The 27,749-nt window shown below is 36.6% G+C and overlaps 2 protein-coding genes across 5 annotated transcripts; both read left to right on the top strand.

Moving 5' to 3' along the window:
* Positions 1-1,602: 1,602 nt before the first annotated feature.
* On the top strand, positions 1,603-26,464 carry LOC111510744 (juvenile hormone esterase). 3 transcript variants are annotated; one of them, XM_074185962.1, is made up of 8 exons: positions 1,606-1,856; positions 5,450-5,581; positions 5,717-5,867; positions 11,339-11,530; positions 17,595-17,782; positions 22,267-22,605; positions 24,111-24,258; positions 25,970-26,464. In XM_074185962.1, exons 1-8 carry the CDS (start codon positions 1,722-1,724, stop codon positions 26,281-26,283), a joined length of 1,599 nt encoding a protein of 532 aa, XP_074042063.1. In that variant the 5' UTR covers positions 1,606-1,721; the 3' UTR covers positions 26,284-26,464. The 3 variants fall into 3 exon arrangements, with proteins under 3 accessions (XP_074042065.1, XP_074042064.1, XP_074042063.1); XM_074185964.1 differs by lacking the exon at positions 22,267-22,605 and having other exon boundaries at positions 1,603-1,856; XM_074185963.1 differs by lacking the exon at positions 11,339-11,530 and having other exon boundaries at positions 1,605-1,856.
* LOC111504373 (uncharacterized) lies at positions 13,561-15,804 on the top strand. 2 transcript variants are annotated; one of them, XM_074185965.1, is made up of 3 exons: positions 13,561-14,161; positions 14,216-14,347; positions 14,407-15,804. In XM_074185965.1, the coding sequence occupies exons 2-3, from the start codon at positions 14,224-14,226 to the stop codon at positions 14,592-14,594; spliced, it is 312 nt and encodes a 103-aa protein (XP_074042066.1). In that variant the 5' UTR covers positions 13,561-14,161; positions 14,216-14,223; the 3' UTR covers positions 14,595-15,804. The 2 variants fall into 2 exon arrangements, with proteins under 2 accessions (XP_074042066.1, XP_074042067.1); XM_074185966.1 differs by having other exon boundaries at positions 13,561-14,347.
* Positions 26,465-27,749: the final 1,285 nt, after the last annotated feature.

Below are 27,749 nucleotides of genomic sequence, written 5' to 3'. Positions count from 1 at the left end.
GCCTCCTTAAAAAATCAGATTCAAAGTTTTGCTCCTCGATTCATGGGTAATTCCCATCAAGACGCCCAGGAGTTTCTCCGTTATCTTTTAGAAGGATAACATGAAGAGGTTAATATAATTAATGAGAAACCCAAACCAATCTTAACGGAGATTGACGAAAAATTGAGCGACAGCGGAAATGCACAAGAGTCATGGCTCACATATTTGAGGATGCATAACTCTAAGATTGTAGATAATTTCGTTGGCCAATTGAAATCCACAATGAAATGCACACACTGTGGATACTCTTCAGTAACATTTGATCCTTTCTGGGATTTGTCTCTCTCCATACCACAAAGAACCGACCAATTGAGTTTGTGGCAATGCTTAGATTATTTTACAAGAGAAGAAACTTTGGATGGAATTGAAAAACCGACGTGTTCGAAATGCAAGGAAAGGAGAAAATGCATAAAGTCCCTATCAATCCACAAGTTTCCCTATATTTTAGTAATACATTTAAAAAGATTCTCTACAACTGAAAATAGAGGCAAATTGAATGATGTCATCGAATTTCCTCTAGAAGGATTGGATATGGACAATTTTGCAGGAGAAAATGTGGCTACTTGTTATAATCTATATGCACTTTTAAATCACAGTGGGACTACTAACAGAGGACATTATACAGCATACTGCAGACACCCGTATACTAGCGCGTGGCACAAATACAACGATTCACACGTGTCACCAATTTCACCAAAGTCGCTTGTGAGTGGAGAAGCATACGTCCTCTTTTATGTAAAGGATGGAACAAAATCGCGCCTTCAAGATAACCGAGGGAAAGTTTAACTTTTAGTTTCTTCAATTTTGTAATTTTTTTTCAACATCTCATTTTTGTAAATAAAACTCATTTATTCATAAAAAAAAAACCAATCACTTAACATCTCTATAGCTGTATGTTATCCCTCCACCTAACCCCTGAAGTTCCGAAGCGCATTGAGTCACGAATGACAGCCTTCTACATTTGTCCGGCCAAGATTTCCGCCTTAGTGCGGCAAAAGAAATGATCTTAGTATTAGATCGTAGAAAGTGTATCATACCATCAAGGACTCCAATAATCGAAATAACCATTTTGACACAATGGTCCGGATAGAGTCCGGTGTTATTACTATCATCATTATGAAAATACTGTTCAGTTGATCAAGCCGAAACTTATTCAAACTATATAGTTTGTAAACATTGCTTGTAACATTTTGCTGTTAGAGAATTTGGGAAAACCCAACTAAACAAAATATTCTCAAATGTTTGGTTTATTCGTTTATGAGCAATATGTTTTTAAACTCCAATCTAGGAAATTTGTAAGTTCAATACTCCTCTTGAAGATGACCACTTGGTGATCGAAACACGTGTCGAGGTGTTAAAATCACGGTTTGGTGTTGGGAAAAATCTCCAGTAATATTCACTACTTCACCAAAGGTTCCAAACAGTGGATCACAAACAATTTAGTGGTTGAGCAGACAAACATTATCAGGACAGTCCAACCATGATTTCTGTTCTCAATCATCAACTCATTAAAAATAAATCACACTCAATTTCAGATAAGAATTATTACATCACCGATACGGCACTGTATTTTCACATCATTATTCCGCAGTGAATGTATCCCATTCTAAAGTTCGGTGTTGTTCCACTTGAAAAATCTGTCGTACACATAATAGAGGAGAATAATCAAAAATAAATAGAAAATGGCGGAGCCCTTGGTGTCTGTTCGGGAAGGAAAATTATTAGGTTCTGTGAAAAGTGATTTAAACGGAAAAACTTTCTTTAGTTTTCAAGGAATACCATACGCCAAACCACCTCTCGGCGAATTGCGATTCAAGGTGAGTAATATAATAGAAAGGCGGTCACACAGATCAAATAGCAGTGTTGCCAATGGAAATTGTACAAAATACGCTGAAATTTAAGGCAAAGTGATTCCTTTTATTCGCAAATTATTTTAAATCCTCACAAAATTCTCACACAGCTCACTTTAAACCACTGAAAACTACGATGTCAAGTGATACAACTGATAATAAATGTTTACTTTGTATTTTATCGAATACCTGATAGATAACATAAAATAAGTGATGAAAAAAATGTCAAAATATTTATTATGATTAAATAAAAATGGTGAATTCAGACTCACAACAAGTATATAAAAAATGAAATATAATTTTTGAAACTGATAGCTTCAAACAGGTAAATCGTTTTGGTAAAAGTGATGAAGATACGTTCCATTTGTATCAAATCAAAATAACAAACAATGTACATGTTCTGAGTAGAGTGTTTATTTGAAAAGTTCCTCTCGGATGCCTCGAAATCTGAAGATTTGAGAAAGAATCGCCAAATCTCATAAAAAACTGAAATAAACAACTTGCAAACATTTTTTCGCTCCTTTTTACTCTCTCATCAAATGTCTCATGTGTTATGTATCATTCATAAGTATTATGTCAAAATATCCTGGAACGGAATATTTGATACAAGCACAGAACTAATATTTTATTAGATCTTGCTTTATTGAACGATATAACATAACACAAACAACATCGTTTCGATTTTCGATTTCAGATATGAATCACTCTCAAATCCTCCCCCGAAAAATCTTCACAAAGAGTCATTATCCCACTTTTACCGCAAATCGATGAAAATCCTCACAAATGCAGTAATTACTCGCAATTTGACATCACCGCTAAATAGGTTCATGAGTGTTGGAGATTCTTCGGAAATATTCGGTATACCGAATGCTGCCAACTTTGTTGCTGATTCTCGGATCTACTGATCTTGCGTAAACACAAGCGAAATATAAGTGGAACCACCTATTTATCTTTTGATTTTCATGGAATTATTTTCCAGCATCTTGACTGCAATAACCTTTCTCGATTTCTTATCGTTTTTAGAAACATGTGGATTCGTTTTCCGTTTGGCATTCCAGAAAATCTTCGCAAATTTCTGCTACCGCAGATGTCGGTTGATTGGTCAAACCACTAACACTGACATAAAAACTTGACAAATTGACTTGGGTGTCACACCAATAGGTGGTTCCACTTATGTCTCGCTTGCGTTCACGCAATTATTTTTATCAAGTAGTTTTCTTGGTTATTCACATTTTGTCTTCAATCGAGGGCCACCTGTCCGGTATTGACGATGCCCAATAGGCTGAAACAGCTGTCAGTTTCGACGAAATTAATGATTTGTTTGTTCACAAAACTATTTTTGAAATAATAACAAACGCTAAATGATTCGATGGGTTGAGTATTAAGCTGATAAAGCTGTGTTGGCCTCAAATCGTACCCTATATTACCCATATCATAAATTTCTGTTTAACTGAGAATGTCTGCCCAACTGTCTGGAAGAGAGTGCCTGAAATACAAAATCCAATGGAATTTAAAGATTTGAGGGGTATCAGTATCCTGCCTGTATTGTCAAAAATTTTGGAGGGGGCTATGGAGTTTCAATTTAAAAACCATATTTTGAACTTTTCTCTGTTGCTTTCGGGATTTCGAAAAGGGTATATCTGTTCAACTGCCCTTCTACATATTGTGGATGATATATAATGCAACAATAGATGAAAACAAATGTACGGTGTTAGTGCTACTGGATTCCAAACGGGCGTTTAATACTATTAATCACAATCTTTTGTTAGGCATTTTGGATTATAATAGTTTTTCTGCCAATGCTCTTGCATTATGGACGGACTATTTGAAAAGTAGACAGCAACTGGTTAGTATAGAGGAATACAACTCAGATATTTTATATCTCAAATCAGGGATACCTCAAGGATCCATACTCGGCCATTTATTGTTCTCTATATATACATCCAAGTCACTACAGGCTCTTCACACTTGTCAGGTGCATTTATACGCTGATGATACTCAAGTATACCACAGCTTTCTGACGAAAATGCCAGACAATGCTTGTGACATTATCAATGCAGATATAAATAGATTTGTTGAATTGGCAACGGACCATTGTTCATTTATGAACCCTAGTAAATGGAATGTAATGATCTTTGATCCAAGATTTAACTGTTCCGTAGTGAATAACTCTGTGAATATCTGCATTCAAAATAAGCCACTAGATATTGTTAGAGAAGCAAAAAAACTTGGTGTTTTTTTGGTGGATGTAGATCTGAGACTTGAAAAATTTATGAATAAACTCTCACAACGTGCCTATTCTGCACTAAAAATCATTTATGTTAACCGACATATTCTGAGTTATTATGTGAAAAAGTCCCCATGTGAATCTTTGGTTCTTTCAGTTTTCAATTATGCGGATGTTCTTTATGGCCCATATTTAAGCAATCAATACAAAAATAATATTCAAAAAGTTCAAAACTCATTCCTCAGGTTAATTATTGGTATTGGTCGACGAGACAGGATTTCATATAAGCTCCAAGAAATTGGATGACTCAACATGGAGAAAAGTAGGTTACTTCACTGTCACTGTCTGTTTTTTTCATAAAATAATTATAACAAAAGAACCTTCATATCTTCATATGAAAATTACATATCGTACTGACATCCATAACCTGAATATTCGATATAAAAATATTCTTGCAATGCCAAAATTCAAAACAGAAGTATTCAGGCGGTCTTTCAGGTACCAAATTTGTTAAAAGTATAATTCTATCCCCCTCCCTCAAACAATTGAATTTCACTAAGTTCAAAACTAAATATAAAGACTATTTGTTCGTTTGAAGGTGATTGACAATGTTTCATGATGAATTTCACTAGTCCGGACTTCCATTGTCTATTATATAAAATAATTTGAAATTCCTGAAACAAATAAAAAAGAAGAATTGAAAATGAATGGCTGAAAATAACAATTATATTAACCAAAATAAACCTGAAATGAAATAATAGTGAAATAAACTACAAGTAAAAATAGAACAATTGAATAAATTAAAATAAAGAAATGAAAAAAGAAAATAAAAATAAAAAGTGAAGAGATTCCAAGTCACGTTAGTTCACGACGTTTCGATTGTTAGTATCTACAATCGTCTTCGGGTGATGACTGGACTGATTCCTCCGAGAGATGACTATTTATAGGTCGTTCGAGTACTTTCACTTATCCCCGCTTTCCATTTTCCGCTTCACTGGTTCCGTGGGAGATGACCGTTTTGGCGGGTGTTGGCCATTTTTCGCTTGATGATGGGTTTCCATATGTTGCGTATTTTCAATTATTCTTTTTTATTTGTTTCAGGAATTTCAAATCATTTTATATAATAGACAATGGAAGTCCGAACTAATGAAATTCGACTATTTGTTCGTCTGAAAATAAATTGAATTATTGATATCATGTACGGTGTTTGTTCGTATTTATATTATATCATTATATATAACAATCACAGTTGTGTCATTGGAGTTGTGCCAATTCAAATGGTAAATAACCTTACTTTCTCTGTTGAATGACACACATTTTGTACTTTTCTCAGGCACCCCAACCTCCTGAAAAATGGAAAGGCGTTCGAGACGCTACAAAAGAAGGAAGCGAGTGCTATGCCAAGGGTATCTCCGCATATGTAGGATCTGAAGATTGTTTAGTCCTTAACGTGTTCACCCGAGAAGTAAGCAAGTTATAGTTCATGGAAATTCTAAATTGATTCGTTCTCGTCTGAAACGTACAGTTTCAGAAGAATTTCTGAAGTTGCTACAAAAATCACTGACTTATAAGGATGTTCTGAAACTATGTCCTCACTTAGATTTCAGGAAGCACCCTGAAGCCAGTTATGTTCTGGATACACGGCGGAGGATTCACCAGCAGCTCTGGCAACTCCGACTTATATGGACCTGAATTCCTTCTGACGGAAGACATAGTACTGGTTACTTTCAACTACAGGTTAGGGCCTCTAGGTGAGTGTGATATGCAGAAAAGTCTCATCATCTGGCAAAACCAAAGCCATGAATATAAAAGATGAACCAACCAATAGCGGTCTGTTGCAAAAGCATCAACCGCTGAGTGCAGTAAAAATTGCTGAGATACAAAAAGCAATTTCTTGTCCAGTAGTCCATGTTTAATTTTGACTTTGAAACGTACCAACGTTGAGACCGCCTACAATGTTTTATATTCGTGGTTTTTTTGTCTATTCCATAGCTGGCATCTTCGTAAACAGAGAGTCGCCATTATCACTTCTCGATAAATAGAGTGTTCAAATGTCTAAGAAAAAATGAGTCCAGCAATATATTTGTGATTTGGCCTAGCAGTACTGATGAAATTTATGGCGGGTCGAAACAACGCTGTCTGGTATTGAATCATTAATGCCTTGTGCTTAGACTCTCGTTTAAAATTGTTCAAATATAGTTGACGCATTTCTCCAATGGTGACTTGGCACAAATATTCAACAAAATTGTATTCAACACTATATTTTGAACATATACTTTGTAATATAATAATAATGAAAATAGTAATAATGTCCTTGGTAGAATGATGCCCTCTCTACTCTCGAATCTTAAAATCATACCGGCTTGCCGCACTAAGGCAGAAATCTCAGCCGCAGAAGGCTGTCTATCATTCTTGGCTCATTGGGCCTGCTCAGGGCACATGATTCTTGGACCCAATAATCACTTACCCCACGGGAGTGGTCATTGGTTGATAATACTGGCGCGCCCTCCCGAATGATTCGGAGCTTCGGGGGATAGGGCCTGACCAGCGCACAGTACGGTGGAAAAAAAATAATAATACGTGCCGGAGAGACGTATACATTCTTGGGGGTGGAACAACGCCACTCACAAGAAGTAACAGCAGTGAAGAATTCTCTCCACAGCAAGTATCAGCACAAACTTCGACAGATATGGTCATCGAAACTGTCGGGGAAGAACAAAGTTGCTGCAACAAATATGCTTGCCGTTCCAATCTTTCTCTACTCGTTTGGAGTAGTGAAGTGGACTCGCGAGGAGCTGTGTCAACTCGACGTAAAGACCCGAAAAATGATGCATCCCAAATCGTGGACTTTTGAGTTTGGAGTGTCTACATGACAGAATGCTACTGGATATGGCCTGTAAAGTCTTCAGGAGTTCAGATCCCCTTCTCTGCATGGTCCGTGACCATGAGAGAGCAAGAATTGGAGCATTTCTCTCAAGGGCAGCTGCCCGAGCAGCTGATGAACTCGGTATAGTTTTAGACACTGAACGAGGTGACCACAACTCTGTCACCGAGTTGAAACCCGTTCTGCAGAAATCTCAGATAAAAGCCGCAGAGATCACCTTACTTCTGCGAAAACACAAGGATAAGCCAATGCATGGGGTTTTCTTCAATAACATTGGAGACCTACTCTTATCAAAGCGCCTGGCATTCGCTTTTCTCAGGTCGATTGGGCTGAAGTCGAAAATTGAGGGGTTCATCATGGCTTGCCAGGATGGTGTCTTCAACACCTTAGTCTACCACAGTCGCGTGACAGGTATAAATGTTCCTGACACAAGATGCAGGGCCTGCCGCGAGGCGCCCGAGGCCCTAATGCACTTGCTATTATCATGTCCAGCATATGCGGTCTCGGCATATATCCATCGACATAACGCGGCCCTAAGAGTGCTATATTATCATCTATGGCACTCATACGGTATTGACGAGACACCGGTGTTGCCCTGCGCTCCGGAGGATATTGAATCCGTTGTGGGGAACGAGAAGTGCCGAATTCATTGGAACTCTTCATTCCCCATCCTCAGGCTCATACAAGCTAATAAGCCTGATGTAGTCCTTCTCGACCACCAGAGTAAGACGATATTTGTCGTGGAGTTTTCAGCTCCTGGCGAGACGAATATCGTCAGAAAAGAGAAGGAAAACGGATAAAATATCGAGATTTTCTCTTCGAACTCCGCAGTCTCTATCCAGATCACTCTGTCAAGATGGTTGTTCTGATTATTGGAATCCTTGATGATTCTCGGGCCCAATGATCACTTACCCCACGGTGTCGGGAGTGGTCGTTGGTTAATAATGCTGGCGAAAAACATCCTTGAAATTTGGAAGTACGGTGGCTAGGTATGTTGAATGAGTTAATTCTCAAATTGATCATGTGTATGTGAGAATGCCTGCTTAATAAACTATATAAATAACTAGGTGTTTTAGTTTGAGGCAAGTTAAACAAATAAAAAATCATCAAATATTGGACTCTGTAGCTCACATTCAGCTCCTTCATTTTTAACAAATATGGTATGACTTCTTCATCATATGGTATACAGCATACAAATCGCATGCAAGCATTTTGTATACGTTGTAATTGCTGCTTGTTATATTGCGGCAAAAAATTGTAATACACCGAACAACAATACTCGATATGGGGATAAAGAAGAGTTTCAACTAACCTGAGTTTCATTTCTTCTGATAACTGACACTTGAATTTATATAGCGATCTGAGCTTGAGGAATGATACTTTGAGAATGTTTGACACATGTTCATGTGAAGACAAAAAACTATCTATGGTTACGCCAAGATTTTTAGCACTATGCATAAGGCCAAAGTTCTATTTGGATTGATTTTCACTCCATTATTCTCGGAACTCAAGCTGAAGAGGGGGGGCGAGATGTAGCAAAACACGGGCATTTTTCCTTTGAGTCATTTTACGTTATTTATACATTCTTCATATATTTATATGATCGGTTGGTTGCCACAGCGATCCTCGGTATGCCTAAAAACCTCGCACCTATAAGAATGTATAGAAAAATCGCCACTGTTTTTATTAATTATTGATAGCATGCTTTTATTAGCTTCACCTGTATGTATGTATATATGTTTGTTTGTTTGTAACTCTCAAGCTTGGAATCTGTATTTGACGGAATTATTGACATTATTGCTTGATCTATTCGCGGGCAGATGGCGCTGTACGTAACATCCTTGATATGATTCCAACTCACTTCACATGTATTTCTTCATTTAAAAAAGTATTTTTTTATCAATACGCGTGCCTGCTGCCTTACTTGTAACCCTCCTTTGCGCGCCTGCTGCCTTGGGTTTCTGATTTTCAGGCTCCCTCTCCGGAATCGGAAAATATCAATGGTCATTTTTGTAAACAATATACGGCTGAGTGATCCCAAAGTTTAGATAAAATTAATATAGTTAGAAAACACTAAAAAACACGCTTTTTTAGCATACGAAACTGAAAAAGAAAAAATAAATATAGTTTGAAAAACTAAAAAAACACGCTTTTAAAGAACATCGAACTGAAAAGTTAAAAATATTTTTTTAAATAAGCTTAAAATAATAACGAACAAAAAATACAGTATTACTGTGAAAAAAGTGTGGGCGCATTGTGGCATATTTTTTGTATATCAAACGCCCGTCGCTTTTTTCACAATGTTACTAGTATTTTTCGTTCTTTATTGTTTTAAGCTCATTTCAAAATAAAAATATTTTCAACTTTTTAGTTTGATGTTTTTTAAAAGCGAGTTTTTTAGTTTTTTAAACTATATTCATTATATCGAAAACTATTTTATTGAATTGCGATGGAAGAGAGAGATTTGTTGAAAGGATGTAAAAGTCAGTGGTTTTATTGTTACCCACGCCTTATTCAGTTCAATATAATTTGCCTGGGGACTGGAAAGTTGAATAATTCTTGTATTGTGGCGACCGTGCCTGCATCTTATTTTAGGTAAGCAATGGTAGAGCCAGATTATATGATTTTCCCTGACCACCCACGAAAAACCCTGAGAGAAAATCCCGTTCCATTACAACACAACCCCTACAAAATTCAACTGACCCAGGAACTGAAGGTAAATGATAATAGACAACGACGCTTGTTGGCTGAATGGGCTCTGGAGCAGTTGGCAACCGACCCTAATTTCATTCGAAAAATCATCTTCAGCGGTGAACGTCAAATCATCCCGAAAAAGTCACTGTTTGGTATGAATTTTGGGCTGGTGGCGTATTGGTCCATATTTTTTTGGGAACGGGCCATCACTGTGAACGGCGACCACTATATGTCGATGAATACCAACTTATTTTGGCCTGAATTGGATGATCTGGATACCAATGACATATGGTCTCCACAGGATGGCGCTACGTGCGCCGATGACACGGCCCTCCTCTCATCTTCCATGGGTCGAGAGCTCGGCGTCGTCTACATGCAACGTGCATTGGACGACCTCGAGCGCTGGTACCTCGATTGGAAGATCCAAGTGAACCCGAACAAGACTCAGGTGATAACCATGGGAAGATTACTATCTTCTCCGGCCAGAAAAGTGAGAATCTCTGGAAGGGAGATCGACTGGCAAGCGCGGGTAAAGTACCTCGGTCTTCTAGTAGACCGTAGGCTCACTTGGAACCCGCACATCATGTGCGTTAAAACATAGATCGAGGGTCGGATAGTTAGTCTGTACCCTCTGATCAACTGGAAATCGAAAATGAGCCTCAAGAACAAAATTACCATCTACAATATGATGTTCAAGCCTGTCATCATGTATGCTTCAGGCGTCTGGGGACAAGCGGCTACATACAATATCTCCACTCTGGAGAGATTACAAAAAAAGTTAATGAGGATGATTGTGAATGCTCCTTGGTTCGTGCGGAGTGAAGCCATCCTCAGAGATTTGAAACTGCCTTCCATCCGCCAGTCCATTCAGTCGAGGAATCGGCGAGTTTTTGTAGGTGCGGAAACTCACGAAAATCCGTTATTTAAGGAATCTATGGATTATGCTGTAGAGGACTCCTTCCGATATAGAAGGCCTCAACACTCTGTCCAATGAGGCCCTCATGTCCCTCGTTAAAAGATGAGCAGATCTTTAATCCATCCCACCCCAGCCAGGTAGGGGTACCCCGTGAAGGGCGGTACTGATGTCTGAGGACTTCATGCAGTCAACATCTCAGTCATGAACCCATTTGTCCTTCTTTGACAATAATCAGCTGAAAGGGTAAGGGAGCTGGGCTCCATCCCGTCTGAAACTAAGATGGCTGTCGATTGGTGCTACGTGCCACATTGGCATGGGCATGTTGTTGAGATGTGAACTGGCCACCAAGATCGTGCGATTCGACCCGTTAGACTTTTTCTTGTGGGGTTTACTTAAGTTGCAGGTGTATTCAAATAAGCCACAAACCACAGCGGCCCTCAAAGCCAACATAATCCATGTCATCAATCAAATTTAGCTTGATTTATGTGCCAGAGTCATGGAAAATTGGACGTTTCGGATGCGCTCCACCCAGAGAAGCCGTGGCGGACATTTGAACGATGTTATATTCCACACGTAATGGCATCAACAGATCTTTCAAACGAATAGAAAAATTCGAGGATATCTCACACACCCTTTGTTTTATTTAAATTTAGAAATAAGAAGCGCCTAATGAAAGACACTATACAAATGTTGAAATGTTTTTTACATCAATTTTAATAATTTTCCAGGATTCCTCCGCCTGCGAGATCCGTCGTTGGGAGTACCAGGGAACGCTGGGTTAAAAGATATGGTTATGGCGTTGAAGTGGGTGCAGAGAAACATAAAACAATTTTCTGGTGATCCCAATAATGTTACAATTTTTGGTGAGAGTGCTGGAGGAGCAGCAGTGCATCTTCTCATGTTGTCACCGATGGCAAAAGGTTCTCCACTTTCTATTTTTATCATTATCATTATTACAAAAAATAGAGCACATGGTAAACCCAGTAATACTTGAAATAATTATTATTTCAGATTGACAACGTAGATTAGATTAGATTGTCGAGGAGCTAGCTCATGGCTTTTTCAGGTCTATTGCGATGCTATTGCGATGCTATATGCTCCTTAGAGCTCATTGTCTAGCTTGATCTCTTTGATGAGACTCCATAGCCCTGACACTGACACTGAACTTCATACAGCTGGCAGTCTCTCGTTTCTCTTTCCCGCATTTGCCTGTCTCAGCCTTGCTATCGCTTCGCATTCACAGAGCACATGCAATGCGTTTTCTTTCTCTTCTTGACAGAACCTCATTGGGTTTCTTCTGTCAGACCCATGTTGCTCATAAGCTTTTTGAGCCAGCTATTCCCCGTTAGTAGACCCAACACTAACCTTACGGTTGTGGTTTAGCAGGTCTTCCGTGAATCTGGGCGAAATCTTTCGCCTGCTTCATTCCTGGGAGCTTATTCCACCAATCTATCGATTCGGCTTTCATCCATTATTGATAAGGTAAATGAAACAAATGAATTTATAATCCAACAGAAAGTAAAGGAAACAAAATCACCCAGCTTAGATTTTGTACTTTCTAAACTTGATTCCGTCCGTGAAAGCCTATGTTCTTATACAGTTCCATAGTGGAGTTCTACTCCAATCAATAGGACTTGTTACTTTCATAGTTAAGAAGGTAGCAATATAATCCCATTAAAACGTGATCACTCTGTATGGCAACAAAGTACAAAAAGTAAAATTATTCTAAAGAAATGAACTTTAAACGTTTGAGCCAGTCTCGAATATACCTACACGGTAGGTTGAATGGACTGACGCCTATCATAAAACAACTACTGCCCTGGCTAATACCACGAAGGGCGTTGGATTATATCCGACAGGCGTCAGTGCAGGAATCTTCCCACAAATTTCCTGCATATGCAACTGCATATATAACTGAAAGAGTCGACCTTCAATTTTGGAACGGGCACATTTGCAGACCGGTTTCGGACGCATTAGTCACTCATCAGTGCAAGATAGTGGTCATCATCGACCTGAAGTCAATGATATTCCATAATTGAAAATCGGAATTCTTTTAGAGTATTTCATTCCTCTCAATAAGTTTGAACGAACAACAAAATGTCACTCCATCTAGTGGGCGAGGTACTAACCAACTGCATGTTCGAAATTTGCCCGATGTCGGATATAATCCAACGCCCTTCGTTGTATTGGCCAAGGGAGTAGTTGTTTTCTGACAGGCGACAGTCCATTCAACCTACTGTGTAGGTGTATTCGAGACTCGCTTGAACGTTTAAAGTTCATTTCTTTAGATTTGTTTACTGCCATTCTTCAAGCATAGCCCACTGACTAATAAAAAAGTAAGATTATATTGTGAAAGAAGTCATCAAGGAAATGTTGTTGAACTACAGAACAGTTCTCTCATATTCACTACGAAAATGTCTAATAGATTCAGGTCTGAATATATAGCTGTTCATTCAACTGGTCCTCTTCTTTCAATCCTGTAAGTCACCATCTAGTTAAGAATGACGAATATGATCGTGTGACTTGTTATTTTTTGGTCTACTACCTTCTAAACTGATTTGGATCTCATCGAACTTCGAATGACTGTTGCTTCTGTTCCTAACAATAAATATGTGCTCTTCTGAGAAACAGTTATTCAAAAATGAATCGGGATTATCGCTCGAACTTTGAGTCGTGGATATGCGGAAAACATATTTCGACCGACTTATCATTAGATTTTTAAAATTGCTTAGATAAAACTGTTATTTTTAAAAATGATGAAAACATAAAAACATATACCAAGTTAATAATAATAATAATAATAAAAATAGTTTTAATTCCCACCACATATTACAGTTAAAAATATGTCACATAATAAAGAAATGATTAACAAAAATGAATATAGTTTTAAAAAACTAAAACACACGCTTTTAAAGAACATCAAACTGAAAAGTTAAAAATTATTTTTTAAATAAGCTTAAAACAATAACGAACGAAAAATACTCGTATTATTGTGAAAAAAGCGACGGGCGACTGATATACAAAAATATGGCACAAAGCGGCCACGCTTTTTTCACAATAATCCTAGTATTTTCCGTTCGTTATTGTTTTAAGCTTATTTGAAAAATTATTTTTAACTTTTCAGTTCGATGTTCTTTAAAACCCTTTCGGTCACAGTGTAGTCAGTTGACTACGCCAATTTTTCAAAGCCCTTATGATCTTACAAACTGCTTGCATATGTTTGGTTCATATTGTAGTCGTTTAACTACATCATAACAACATAATGTAAGACCGCAGTGCCATCTAACAACAAATTTCGGGACAAACAAAACAAAAACGTTTGCTTCCTTCAGGTGCCTGTCAGCCATAGTTTGTCGTCACGGTAATACTTTTCTATGTACTCGTAAAATGCCACAATTTTCAATATAATTGTTAGTTCCATAGTTTCAGGAGGTTCAGTAGTAAATGTTTGGTTAGATAAAGTTGTGTTATTTACTGTGTTGTGGAAAATATATTTGTCGAAAAACAGTTGTAGTTATTTGACTACTTTGTGACTATACAGCTTTATCGAGGTATGTTTTTTATTCTCAGATTATTGTACAGTTTCTTGAAACATTAACTTTTAGAAGCCAATATGAGTCAGAAACGTCTGTTAACTTACGAGGAACTTGTTGAGTTGGCTGATAATTTATCAGATATAGAGTACCTTAGTGACGAAAATGATGAGTTTACTGATCGAGATACACCTGTTGAGCAAGGTAAATTGTGGTATTTTTTATTCTTTTGCAACTTTTATGTAATACATGGTACTTTATAGAATCCGATAATATTGAAGATGATGTCAACCTTGATGTTGAAACTCCGTTGATTGAGTCTAAAAAAATAAAACTAACAAACTTTATGAAGGAGAATGATTTGACTAATAAAAAAAAAATCAAATGGAGAAAGAATGTAAAATGTTTGACTCCGGAGTACCTACAGATGGAAGGAAAAGCTGCCAAGTGAGGCAGTGGAACTTGAAAGCCCATTTTATTTTTTCAAATTGTACTTTACTGAGGAACTATTTGAGACAATGATGCAATATACTAACTTATATGCCACACAACAGAATTCACGATTTGCTTTTACATCTATCGCCGAGTTACACACTTTTGTTGGGATCCATATAATCATGGGAAACTTATATTACCCTCGAGTTAGGCAACAGGTGTAGGCAACCACCACTGGAATCAGATGCAGTTATGAAAAAGAGAGGTCGTGGAGCCATGGAAGATGTGATAAGTGAAGACAGTCAGGTAATAGTGACCAAATGGTTTGACAACAAGCTACTGTATATTCTTTTCTGGGCATAGGTCAACCTGATCGTTGCAAACGGTAAGACAAAGTAAAAAAAGAGTATCTATTTATTCAACGGCCAGAAGTAGTGAGAATTTATAATAAATCCATGGGAGGAGTAGATAAGTTGGATTTTATGATAGCAATCTACAGGACCTTTATTCGGTCAAAGAAATGGACGTTGAGGATGTTTACACATGCTATAGATATGGCATGTGCAAATGCCTGGTTTGAATACCGTTAGAAGGCCGCAGATTTAAAAATACTTCAAAAACATATCTTGGATCTGCTGCATTTCAGAGCCCATGTTGCGGAAGCCCTAATACTCAGCAACAAAACGCCAAACAAAAAACGGGGCTGCCCATTTGCGGAAGCTGAAAATCACCCGTCTTCCTCAAAAAGGTTACAAGAATTACGACCTGTGCGGGAAGTACGTTATGATGGCTTGAACTATTGGCCTATACATGAAGAGAAGAGTTTCCCTTCCCGATGTGAAATGGATAAATGCAAAAGTTTTTCTAGAGTAAAATGTCAAAAGTGTTCAATACATTTATGTTTGACAAAAACTAAAAATTGTTTCCTAAATTTCCATACCCAATAACACTAAGTTTTTGTATTTGTATAAATTTAAATAAATTTGTATTCAACACAATTTTTTTTAATGGGACCAACATTATTTGTTCACAATGTAGTCAACTGGCTACAAACCAATTTTACCACTTGATCACAATGTAGTCAACTGACTACATCTTGCAACCCTTAATTAGGGGTACGTTCAAATTTGCAAATATTTTTAAAAATCCTGAAAAAAATCAATTAATCACTGTGCAAAAAATCAGAATTGTTACTTCATTGATATTAATTCGTGACCGAAAGGGTTTTTTAGCTTTTTTAAACTATTCTCATTTTTCACTTTTTAGTCTGATTTATTCTCAATTTTTTTTTAATTCTAGTCACTAGTATTATAAATCTTTAAGAGACGGCGCACGAGTGTGAAATTCCTCTCAAACAATATAAAAGTTTGAGGTCTCAAATTCTATAGTAATACTGAGATGCAGTAAGTCTCCAACAGAGGGCGGACAGTTGTAAAATTTGTTTCGAAGTAAAGAAAAAATTTGCAGTAATAATTTCAAAAAATAATTCAGTCTTGATATTTTGATTTGAAGTTTCATTGAAAATAACATACATACATCCTTGCTCGCACAAGTTTCGACTTCTGAGGGTTGTCGTTCGTAGGGGTGCGACAGCTGGTTAACGGAAAAACAGATTTTATACAGATTTTTTTATACATACATACATACATGCATACATGCATACATGCATACATACATACATACATACATACATACATACATACATGCATACATACATACATACATACATAAAGCGTGTAAAAAAGAAAAATTTTTCGACACACAAATACCTTAGCGATGTTTTCATTTATTTATGCTGATACATTCGTCATAACCATACGTTCACGATTTCAGCTGTTTAGCATGTTTAGTTTATTGGTGAGAGGCTTACAAGTTAGAAGCGTTTTGCCTGTTCGGCAATTTTCTGTTATCAAAAATTGGATCAAATAATTTGCATTGGATTCTGTTTGAAAAATGAAGATGAGTACTAAAAAAACTCGAAATGTTGATAGTAACATACGGTGATTGTACTCTGAGTCAAAAAACGTTTACATACACATACATACAAAATGTTTATTAGAGCTTTCGGTTGAAATTACAAAATATTTGTGATAATGTATTTTGTGTGGAGCCCTGCTATAGGCTTATGCCTCTTCAGGGTTAGTGGATTGTGTGTGTGTGTGTGTGTTGTCTTGTGTAATAATGTCTAATGTCGTGTTGTCTTATGTTGTCTTGTGTTCCTCTTGTTTTTCTTGGTTTTCAGTTGTTCCGTTGGAGTGGTCCGGTTCAGTTGCGATGGTAATTAGAATATAGGTCCAGGTTGTGAGGCAGAAGGTAAATGGCATCCGATTGCTGCTCCTTCCAGGTCGTAGCTGTCCGCTACCTGATTCCTAGTGGGTATTCCTCTAGAATATCTTGGATCTGCTCCGGCGGATCTTCCATTGCTCCCAGGAGTCTTGCTGGGGGAAACGGGAGCTCTTACTTGGACTCCTCCACGAGGAGTCATCCATCACAAGTCATCAGTCACACATATCAGTTATGTGATGATGATGTAACTAGCCAAACGTCACACTCATGCTCAATCCCTAAAGATATGGGATGAAATCAAAGGATGCAGTTTTGCCAGGAAGATAAATCTGTCAGGCATATCTTATGAGAGTGTCCGGAGTTATCGTCAATAAAAGAGTGTGTGTTCGACGCATCTTGGCCTCACCTGCCGATATAAAGGAGGTGTCTCCCAGTGATAAAATATCGGTTTGGTGTTGTGAAAAAACACCAGTAGCATTCGCTACTACATCAAAGGTTCCGAATACTGCATCACAAAAAAATTATTTGTTATTGCTCATTTTTGACATGCATTTCAATGGGTTATTTCGGTTATTTCCATTGATAACCTCCGTGTTTTCTTCCTCCTCACTTCTGTTTCTATCTATTTCCTTCAAACTTTTTATTCATTTAGTCGTATTCGGACCAAAATACTATCGAGGAAATCATTAGGTAAAATAATTTCCTATACAGCAGACACTTCATTTTTCAGGTCTATTTCATAAAGCGATATCGCAAAGTGGATGTGCTACAAACGTTTGGGCAAGTTGCAGCAAATACACCATCCATCAGTTGGCAGAAAATTTGGGAGTATACACTAATGATGAAGAACTCTTACTGAAGCATTTGAGAAATGTGTCCCTAGAAGAATTGTTTCGAGCCTCCGAAAAAATACCAGACGTGAGTTCATCTTATTTCAAATAAATTAATAAGGCGATGTTCTTTTATATCATCCCCCATCATCCCCCATTACTTCAATTTCTTTCGTCACATTCCAGATTTTGACGGTATTTCTATACAGGACTTCGTCAACGATCTGAGTGAACTATATATCTGAATGACCTTGCTATGAAGCTTCAGCTCTGGATCTTTTCATTGGAATCCTTAGCAACGATCGTTAAGTAGATGTTTGCTGGTTTTTGCATAGTTCACTATAAGTTGGTTTATAGAAAATTCCAAATAATGAGTCCGAAGTTACAAGTATATCTACCATCAAAATATTGTTTATTAACCATTTTCAACGTGCATTTCACTTGGTTCTCCAAGTATTTGCTTCTTGAAAATATTTTCGAGTTTTCTGTGGTATATTCAAAAAAATTAAATACTTATATTTTATGTATTTATTGATCACCTTCTTCTGACATCAACACCTAGCTTCAAGTCAAATTTTATTCTTACGGGGGACTTTAATATTGATTTTGACGAAGCTGAATCGATTTTAATGCAGTCGCTGATGAATCTATTAACTTCTTTTGTCTTGAAAATGCATGTTGATATTCCAACTCGTATAACAAAGCATAGTAATTCGATTATTGATTATGTATATAGTAACTTTGACGATAATTTCCGGTCATGTTATTTCTGTTATTTCTTCTGAATTGTCTGATCATGAAGCTATTTACTTCAGTGTTAACATCGATTCTACAAAACAAGGTAAAAAGTTCAAGTTTGGTAGACTCTACAGTACAGCAAACTATAATAGGTTCTATTTAAAATGTAGTCAAATTAATTGGGAACATACTCAGGATGTTATTGATCCCCTTCAAACATTTTATAATCAGCTCTGGTCCATTTTTGATAACTCCTTTCCCCGTCAAAAGATGAAATTAAAATTTAAAAAGCCCTGGCTTAGCAAAGACATAAAATATCTTCTTGTAATCTACGATCGCTCAACTACATCAAAAAATTCACAAATAACACAGCATTTCATAACTATGTTGAAACTGATTAACCATGCAAAATGTATTTTTTATCAAAAAAGGATTACCCAAGCAAGGCCAAGAGACTTGGTCTATTATAAACGACTTTCGAGAAAAGTGTAAAAATAAACAAGCAGAAATACCAATACCAATAGATGAATTTAACAAATATTATTGTTCAATAGCCGCCACTTTAACTAATAAATCTGACGCACCGTATGATCCCCTTGAGAAATTACGCAATTTAATTTCTTACGAAAAACTTATTTTACACCCTACTAATGTTTGCGAATTACAGGCAATAATCGCTTCATTTAATAATAAATCGGTATTTGGTAACGACGAATTATCCATGAAAATCTTTGAAAATCTTCCTGCTACTGCTCTTAATGCATTGGCGAAGGCAATCAATCATTCATTTCTAACGGGTTCATTTCCCTCGTTCTTAAAAACTTCGATCGTAATCCCTCTTTACAAAGGTGGTGATCTAGAGAATCCCTCGAACTATCGCCCAATTTCTCTTATTCCGTCGTTAGCAAAAATTATTGAAAAACTGGTAAAAATACGTTTAACAGAACATTTGAATTTCGGTAATATAATAAGCTTCAAACAATTTGAATTCCAGTCAAACAAAAATACTCATGATACCATATTTTCATTTTCATATGAAGTGTATAGTAACATTAATAGACGGGAAATTACAGCAGCAATCTTTCGCGACTGCTCTGAAGAATTTGACTGTGTTAATCACGAAATTCTGCTCAGGAAACTTTATCTCTACGGTTTTGAATGTATTACTCATAAAAGGTTTACTTCTTATCTATCGGATAGAAGTCAAAGGATTAAATACACAACAGTATCTGATGTTTCTAACATATCTAACGGAGTACCACAAGGATCAGTACTGGGACCTACTCTATTTCTACTCTATATCAATGACTTGACTACCATTGATAATGAGAGTAAATTTACTTTATTCGCCGACGATACTACAATATTATGGCACAATACCAACACAAATGATCTATATAATGCCATTTGCTCTGATATTTCGAAACTTTCAGATTGGTGGCAAATTTATTAGCTTTCAATGTCTCAAAAACTAAACTTTTAACTTTTAATTGCATTCTTGATAATATTCCTCTAGCATCGAATTCGAATGTGATTGAGAACACGTCATGCAACAAATTTCTTGGGTTATGAATTGATAATGAATTGAAATTTGAGGACCACATAATATCTCTTAACGAAAAACTTTCATCTGAATGTTAGTTATGTGAAAATAACTTCTAACAAACTAGGACTAACAGCAGCTAAAACTGTATTATTCATTAGTAGAATCACATCTAAGATATGGGAAAGTAATCAAACTAGATTGGAGTAGATTTTTATTCTGCAGAAAAGGTCATTAAGATTTCTCTGTAGAGCCAGGCGGCGAGATTCTTGTAGGCCTTTGTTTGTAGCAAACAAAATTTTATCACTGTATGCTCTATTCATTTTAGAAACAGTTTGTTTAGTGCATAAACATAGAACAGAACTCTACTGAGCCTCTATTGTCTCTCATTACACCACACTCCAGACCCTAAATTTAAGTCTTCCCATACCTAACACTACTTTAATTAAAAATTCTATATTGTATAATGGTCTCAAGATGTATAATCATCTTCCAAACTACCTAAAATGCGTAGTAATCTGTACTCGCTTTGCTTAGCGAGAGGCCCTATTATAGTTTGCAAGAATTTTATGACGATACCTTCTAATCATATTTTATACACTTTCCTCTCTACACATTTTTTTTTATTATTTTTGTGTTTGTATATGTATGTATGTGTGTATAAATGTATATATATATATATATATATATATATATATATATATATATATATATATATATATATATATATATATATATATATGTTAACTCGAAGATTCTCACGGATAAAGTATGATGAGCTGTTTTCTCGGGTTTCGCTCCGTGTTTTGTGTATTTTCTCCCCATAAGGATTATTTTCACAACGTTTCGGCAAAGTCTCATTTGCCATCTTCTGGTGATGTCTGGTTTTTTCAACTAGACTGATTAATTCGAACTCTGTGTCTCAATTTATAGGGATGGATGTTTCCCTTTACCTGCGTTGCTGCCACTACCTGTGTTTGCTCGACTACCTGTTTTGGTCTTATTACCTGAGCTGCCTCTCCTGTCTCTGTTTTTGTACCTGTATTGTCATGTACCGAGTTTTGCCTCTGAAGTTGAGCAGTCTGATTGCTTGTGCGAAGTGATAAAACGGATCTCCATGTTGATGGTAATCTTTGCGCATCATCCCTCTTGTTCATATTATTAGGTCGTTTTTCAATTTCGATTGCCTCCCTGATTGTTCGTGAGTAAAAGTTTTGTTCGTTCTGGTACGAACGAAGTTGATATGTTATGTCGGTGAAGAATTCTGCTGCTGCTAAAATCAGCAGAATCATATATATATATATATATATATATATATATATATATATATATATATATATATATATATATATATATATATATATATGTTTATATATTCATATAGGTATATTATTTTGTTTATATTTGTTTATATTGCATTCATATTGTAAATAATTCAATGATCTTCAGAAAATATGACTTTCAAAATTTTTATTTTCATGTTTATGGTAGGACTCTAGATATTTTTATCAATCTACTAGCTTATATTCTGATTTCATGCACCACCATTTCACCAAAGCTTTGTTAATAAGAACTTTTCTTTGGATAATAAAGCATATTTATTATTATTATTATTATTATAACGAACTTAATATTCAATAAAACATCGTCTCTATCATTTATCTGACAATGGATACTGTCTCTCCCTTGGTAGAGCTATTTTTCATCTTCATCACGTATTTTTCCATATAGCCATCACTTTGGTCTCCTGTTTTTCCTTATATCTTTTGTTAAACTACAGGCTGATCATTCATGATGTTTTATTATCTTATGAGGGAATTTTTCATTAGTCTTTTATATTCCATGTATTGTTTTTTCGAGGACCACGTGATCTAATACAAGTATTTTTCCTGACATTTGGTTGTAGTTTTTTGTTTCAATTTTATTCAGTGCTAAATAAAGATATACCCAATGTTCTAAAACAATGTGGTTTACTCTTAAATACAAAATAACATTCCAGAATTATAAGTAGCGCATAGTCAAGCAGAGACATCTCCCCTTATGATATGAACTCGAAATTGATTCGTCTTATATAAAGGACTGTCTTCACTGTAGTATATTGCAAAGTCAAGCTTCGACATTGACCATCAATAAAAAATCTCCTTCTGTCTTCCTCAGCAGATTTCACAACAAGGCGACGAACACAGTATTAATTAATCCCACTCCTGCAGAGAATTTATAGACGTTGTCTAAGTCCCTCATTATTATTTCCATATACCCAGCTCCAACCGATTCAATATTATCAATTTCAGCACCTTATGGTAGGTGTGTTCAGACCCTTTGGACCGGTTGTTGAAGAACCCTCCGACGAGGAAGCTTTTTTATCTGAAGATCCCTCAACCATCATGAAATCAGGAAACTACACAAAAGTTCCGCTGATAACAGGATGTTGCAATCGAGAGGGAATGTTCGTTTACTCTCTTTGTATTACTGGAAAGACAAACAAACTTCTGTTGGATGAAACTGTTGTGCCTCGGTCTATGAATTTGAGGGTAGGAAGTGATATTTACAAAAGAGCTGTGGAAGAAATCAAACGATTTTATTTTCATGACAACGAGAATCCTTTGACTGACTTGGATAATATTTACAGGGTGAGTGCTGTAGTTGAAATGAAGTTGAACAATTCCTCTAATCGAAACTTCGTATCATCAGTGTTTCTATCTTCATTCGGGTTTGAAGGCCGCCGCAAAAATTAAAATTTTAACAATCAAAAATGAAATTTAAAAAGATTTCAAACCAAGTTGCTTCACGACGTTTCGATTGTTAGTATCCACAATCGTCTTTGGGTGGTGACTGAACTATTCCTCCAAGAGATGACTATTGAAAGGTCATTCAACAATCCCCTATTCCCTCTTTGCCATTCAGCAAGAGTTGAGCATTTTTTGCTTGTTAAAAGGTTTCCATATGTTGCGTATCCCTGCGCTAGCTTGGTCGTTGGACAACATATATGCAGCTTCTTTGAGCTTCCTCTTGAACCAGTGTTTTTCTCTGTGGATGATCACAGCTTGGGACCGCTTGATGTTGTGTTGATGAGTCCCAACATGCTCTGTCATTCTCGATTTCCCGGTTTCTCCTAGCTGTGTGTTTCTCTTGTGCTCGGCAAAGCGGGCTTTCAATAGGCATCTTAGTTTCACCGATATAGTATGTGCAATTTTTGGAATCGCAGTCTGCGTTTGGTGGCCTAGTTTTCATGGTGCTGCTGCGGATGTGTTACCGAATCTAATATTGTTCTTGAACCAAATTTTCCTTATCCTTTCCGATATTCCTCTGACGAAGGGAAAATGAAACACTGGGTGACGGTTCTCTTCCTTGTGAGGCGATTTCAAGAATTGACCTGTAGGTACAGCAAATCCTATATCGGTGAACTCAAGAGGCCATCAAAAGACCGCATTGCCGAACATAAGATAAACACACAACGAGGAGGAACCAGCAAATCGAGAATAGCAGAGTATGTTTGGATTCACCAATATAAGTGGTGACAGGTTGGCATCATCCACAGAGAAGAACACTGGTTCAAGAGAAAGTTCAAAGAGGCTGCATATATGTTGTTCAACGACGCATTCAGCCAAGTTAGCGTAGAGATACGCAATTAAGGAAACCTTCAATCAAGCGAATAACGGTCAATGTTCGCTAAACTGGTGAAGCGGAGAGGGGAAAGATGGGATAGGTGAAAGCGTTCGAATGCCCTATTAATAGCAATTCCTCGGAGTAATAGTCCAGTCTCCACCCAAAGATACTTAAAATTGAAACGTCGTTTCGTTGCTATTTTCATTTCATCGTTATTCCATTTCTCGGTTTATTGCCTAATATAACTGATATTTTTCAGATATTTTAATTTTAATCTTTTCAGAGATTTCAAATCATATCAGAATCATAGTAGACAATGGAAGCCCGAACTAGTGAAAAATCGTATTATCGTTTGTTTAGTGATATGTCAGCCTTGAGATGAAAAATTCAATATATCACATTCATAGATGTGATTTGGGAACTTTTTTTTGTTTTTGTAATTACGAGATATATTTTTTCTCTTGTTTATGAAGAACTATATGTTTTCAGTTTATTTTTCAGTTTATTTTCAAATGTGTGTTTTTTTCAGCTTTATACCGACAATGCTTTCCAGTATGAAGTTTATAAGACTGCCAAATCTCATTTGGATTCTAGTAAAACCCCTATTTTCTTCTACAACTTTTCTTTGGACACTGAACTGAATTTTATGAAACCTCTATATGGAATGAATGAACCAGGTAAATAGTTATCTATGTATATATAGTATATATATATATATATATATATATATATATATATATTTAAATATATATATATATATATATATATATATATTTAAATATATATATATATATATATATATATATATATATATATATATATATATATATGTATATATATATATATATATATATATATATATATATATATATATATATATATATACAATGCTCGGACTGCAACAAATTCTATAGCGGCCAAACCAAGAAAAAACTGATCCAAAGGTACAATGAACACAAAAAGGCATACATAAATCCAATAGTTTATAAATTAAACCTCGCAACACATGCTATACAAAACAAACATAATTTCCTCCCACCAAAGAACATAAAACTCATAAAACGCATGGACATTTGAGAAAACTTGAACATCCATAAATTTAACAATCATAAATCACTTATCGAGGAACAAGTACAAATCAAAACACAACAAGACCTCACATTCAATATATTAAACAAAACCATACACATTCCTAGAGAAGATCTAACACACAGAATAGTACCTGATGCAGTACAAATACAGGCAAATTTACCTAAAGTACCTGAAATACCTGAGTTGAGAGGATCTGACCGTATAAAGAGGCAGACGACAGGATGACAAGTTCAGTTTGAGGAGTGCCTAGAAGATGACAGTACGACCAGCTATCGAAAGCGCCCGCAGATAATTAATAGAAGATATAAAGCTTCAAATCCTTTTTGTGAAATTAATATTTAAATGCTTGCTGCGTTCAGCTCGAAGTTCGCACTAGTCACTTTGCTGTTCGGGGCCAAAATTTATATTGTTGGACAGGTATAGAGAGGTAGATGTATTGTGGCAGGTGTCCGGTCTGACGGACCGGGTACTGGTCACGAAGTGAATGATTGAGAGAAATGTTCATGTTTCAAGGACTGTTCTTCCGGTCTTTTGTGCAACCGAAACAATATTTTTAGATAAGATCATCAAATGTGATGGAAAGTGATTCCTCTATGACATTAGGAGAGTCTCAGGGCGGTGGTTGGATACCGATGAGCCACACAGGCACTTTCCGAAAGCGAATATACACCATAAAAGAACATGGTTACTCTATGGTGGTCAGCGACTGGTATAATTCACTATAACTTTCTGCAACCGGGCCAAACCATCGCAGTCATATTGTAGGCAATGGTGACCAATTCCGATCGCTGCATCATCACCTGGCACTGATCACCATCAGCTGCATCAGCGGCAGCCGGCACTGATCAACAAAAGGATCCGATCCTGCTCCATCACAATATCCATTCGCACCTTTCACGAATCTTGAACCGAAAAATAAAGTAATTAAGCGTCGAAATTTTGCCTCACCCACCATACTCTCCAGACCTCTCGCCAATCATGATTAAGCCAAAACCACCCTCGTCAACTTCATCACATCCTGAACACCCAAATGCCATGCTGACGGAATCAATTGACTTGTGATACATTGGCAAAAATGCACTGACTCAAACGCTTATTTAGATTGAATAGAATGAGTATTCACTAAGATATTATAGGTCAAAGTAGACTCGTATAAACGGACTCAACTTCTGAAGCAATCTGATAGTAAATTTTGATATCGCCTTTTGTCAAATATCGGCTAATTTTCAATTTTACAAACATTTTTGATATTCTGAAACCAAAACATCGATTACTATTATTGCATTTCCTTCACAGGTGTTTGTCATGCGGAAGACATCGCATACCTTTTCAAGAGCTTCTTCACTCCAGATATCGAACCCGGCAGTGCTGAACTGGTAGGAATTCTTAGAATGGTTAAGCTCTGGGCGAACTTTGCCAAGTATGGGAATCCAACCCCAACGAATGACGACCCATTGCTGCCGGTGAAATGGTCTCCTATCACCGCAAATTCATTCCAAGTTCTTGATATTGGAGAAGAACTGAAAATTCTACCAGATCATCCCGAACGGAAAGCTATGGAGTTCTGGGATAGAATGCACATGATCAAGCCAATCAATTCCAAGTTGTGAAGTGTGATGGAACGTATTTATAAGAAATATTCTGGAAGCACTGTTGAATCAACAAAAAGTTCTGTTCTGAACTTGAGTGTGAAATATTACCCATTCAGTGGTGAATGAAACGTTAAAGTTTGAATGATTCTCACATGATTCCATGTTATTACGTTCACTCAAAAATACAACTTTGACTCAAGCTTCAATATCACTTCACACAATCTGTTCCCTCTTCGCTCAGTTTGAAATTTGTGAAATCTAAATTATACTCACAGATTGGGATTTTGTTGCTGAGACTTTTCCTTGGCTTGTTCACTCGGTAAACTTAGTTGGGATAAGGAAGTATGAGCAATTTTAGAATAACTCTAAATAAATCTTGTTTAAAAAACTGAAAAAACACGCTTTTAAAGAACATCGAACTAAAAAGTTAAAAATATTTTTTTTGAATAAGTTTGAAAAAGTGAACGAAAAATACTAGTATTATTGTGAAAAAAGCGACAAGCGCCTGATGTACAAAAATATGGCACAAAGCGCTCACGTTTTTTTCACAATAATGTCGCAACTCGGTACTCGTTTGGCTATTAACGAGAGGATTTTTATTTGCTGTTTCACCCATTCACTCATCCATCCAAATAATGAAAAAACTATTTAAAAATTTAATTGAATATTTATTGTAAATTTTTAATGAATTACCAACCGACTATAAAAAATCAATTCATTTCATTCATCCACAGAAAATTAAGAGCTCCGTCTCGTGAAAAAAGCTCCAAGCGGGAAAGGAACATCCCATATATCAAAACTCCAACAAAAATCAAAAATGAAAACCATCGAGGAGAGATACATGCGTATAAGGAGATGAATATTTCGAAATAAATTTTGAAATATCAATCTCTCCCAACTACCTTCACAGTAGGGTGTGGTATTAATAATAATGATATTAATAGTAATAAGAGAGATCACCTTACTTCTGCCGAAACACAAGGATAAGCCAATGCATGGGGTCTTCTACAATAACATTGGAGACCTTGGCTTATCGAAGCGCCTGACATTCGCTTTTCTCAGGTCGAGTGGGCTGAAGTCGGAAACTGAGGGGTTCATCATGGCTTGCCAGGATTGTGTCTTCAACACCTTAATCTACCGCAGTCGCGTGATGGGTATAGATGTTCCTGACACAAGGTGCAGGGCCTAATGAACTTGCTATCGGCATGTCAGCATATATCTATCGACATAACGCGGTCCTAAGAGTGCCATATTACCATCTACGGCACTCTTACGGTATTGATGAGACACCGGTGTTGCCCTACGCTCCGGGGTATATTGAATTCGTTATGGGGAACAAGAAGTGCCGAATTTACTGGAACTATTCGTTCACCACCATCAGGCTCATACAAGCTAATAAGCCTAATGTAGTCCTTCTCGCCCAACAGAGCAAAACGATATTTGTCGTGGAGTTTTCAGCTCCTGGCGAGACGAATATCGTCAGA

The sequence above is a fragment of the Leptinotarsa decemlineata genome, unplaced genomic scaffold (assembly GCF_025532065.1).
Source record: "Leptinotarsa decemlineata unplaced genomic scaffold, Ldec_3_MD MMD2_tig00078422_RagTag_RagTag, whole genome shotgun sequence".
Taxonomy (NCBI): domain Eukaryota; kingdom Metazoa; phylum Arthropoda; class Insecta; order Coleoptera; family Chrysomelidae; genus Leptinotarsa; species Leptinotarsa decemlineata.
This window is presented reverse-complemented; position numbering and strand designations above follow the sequence as displayed.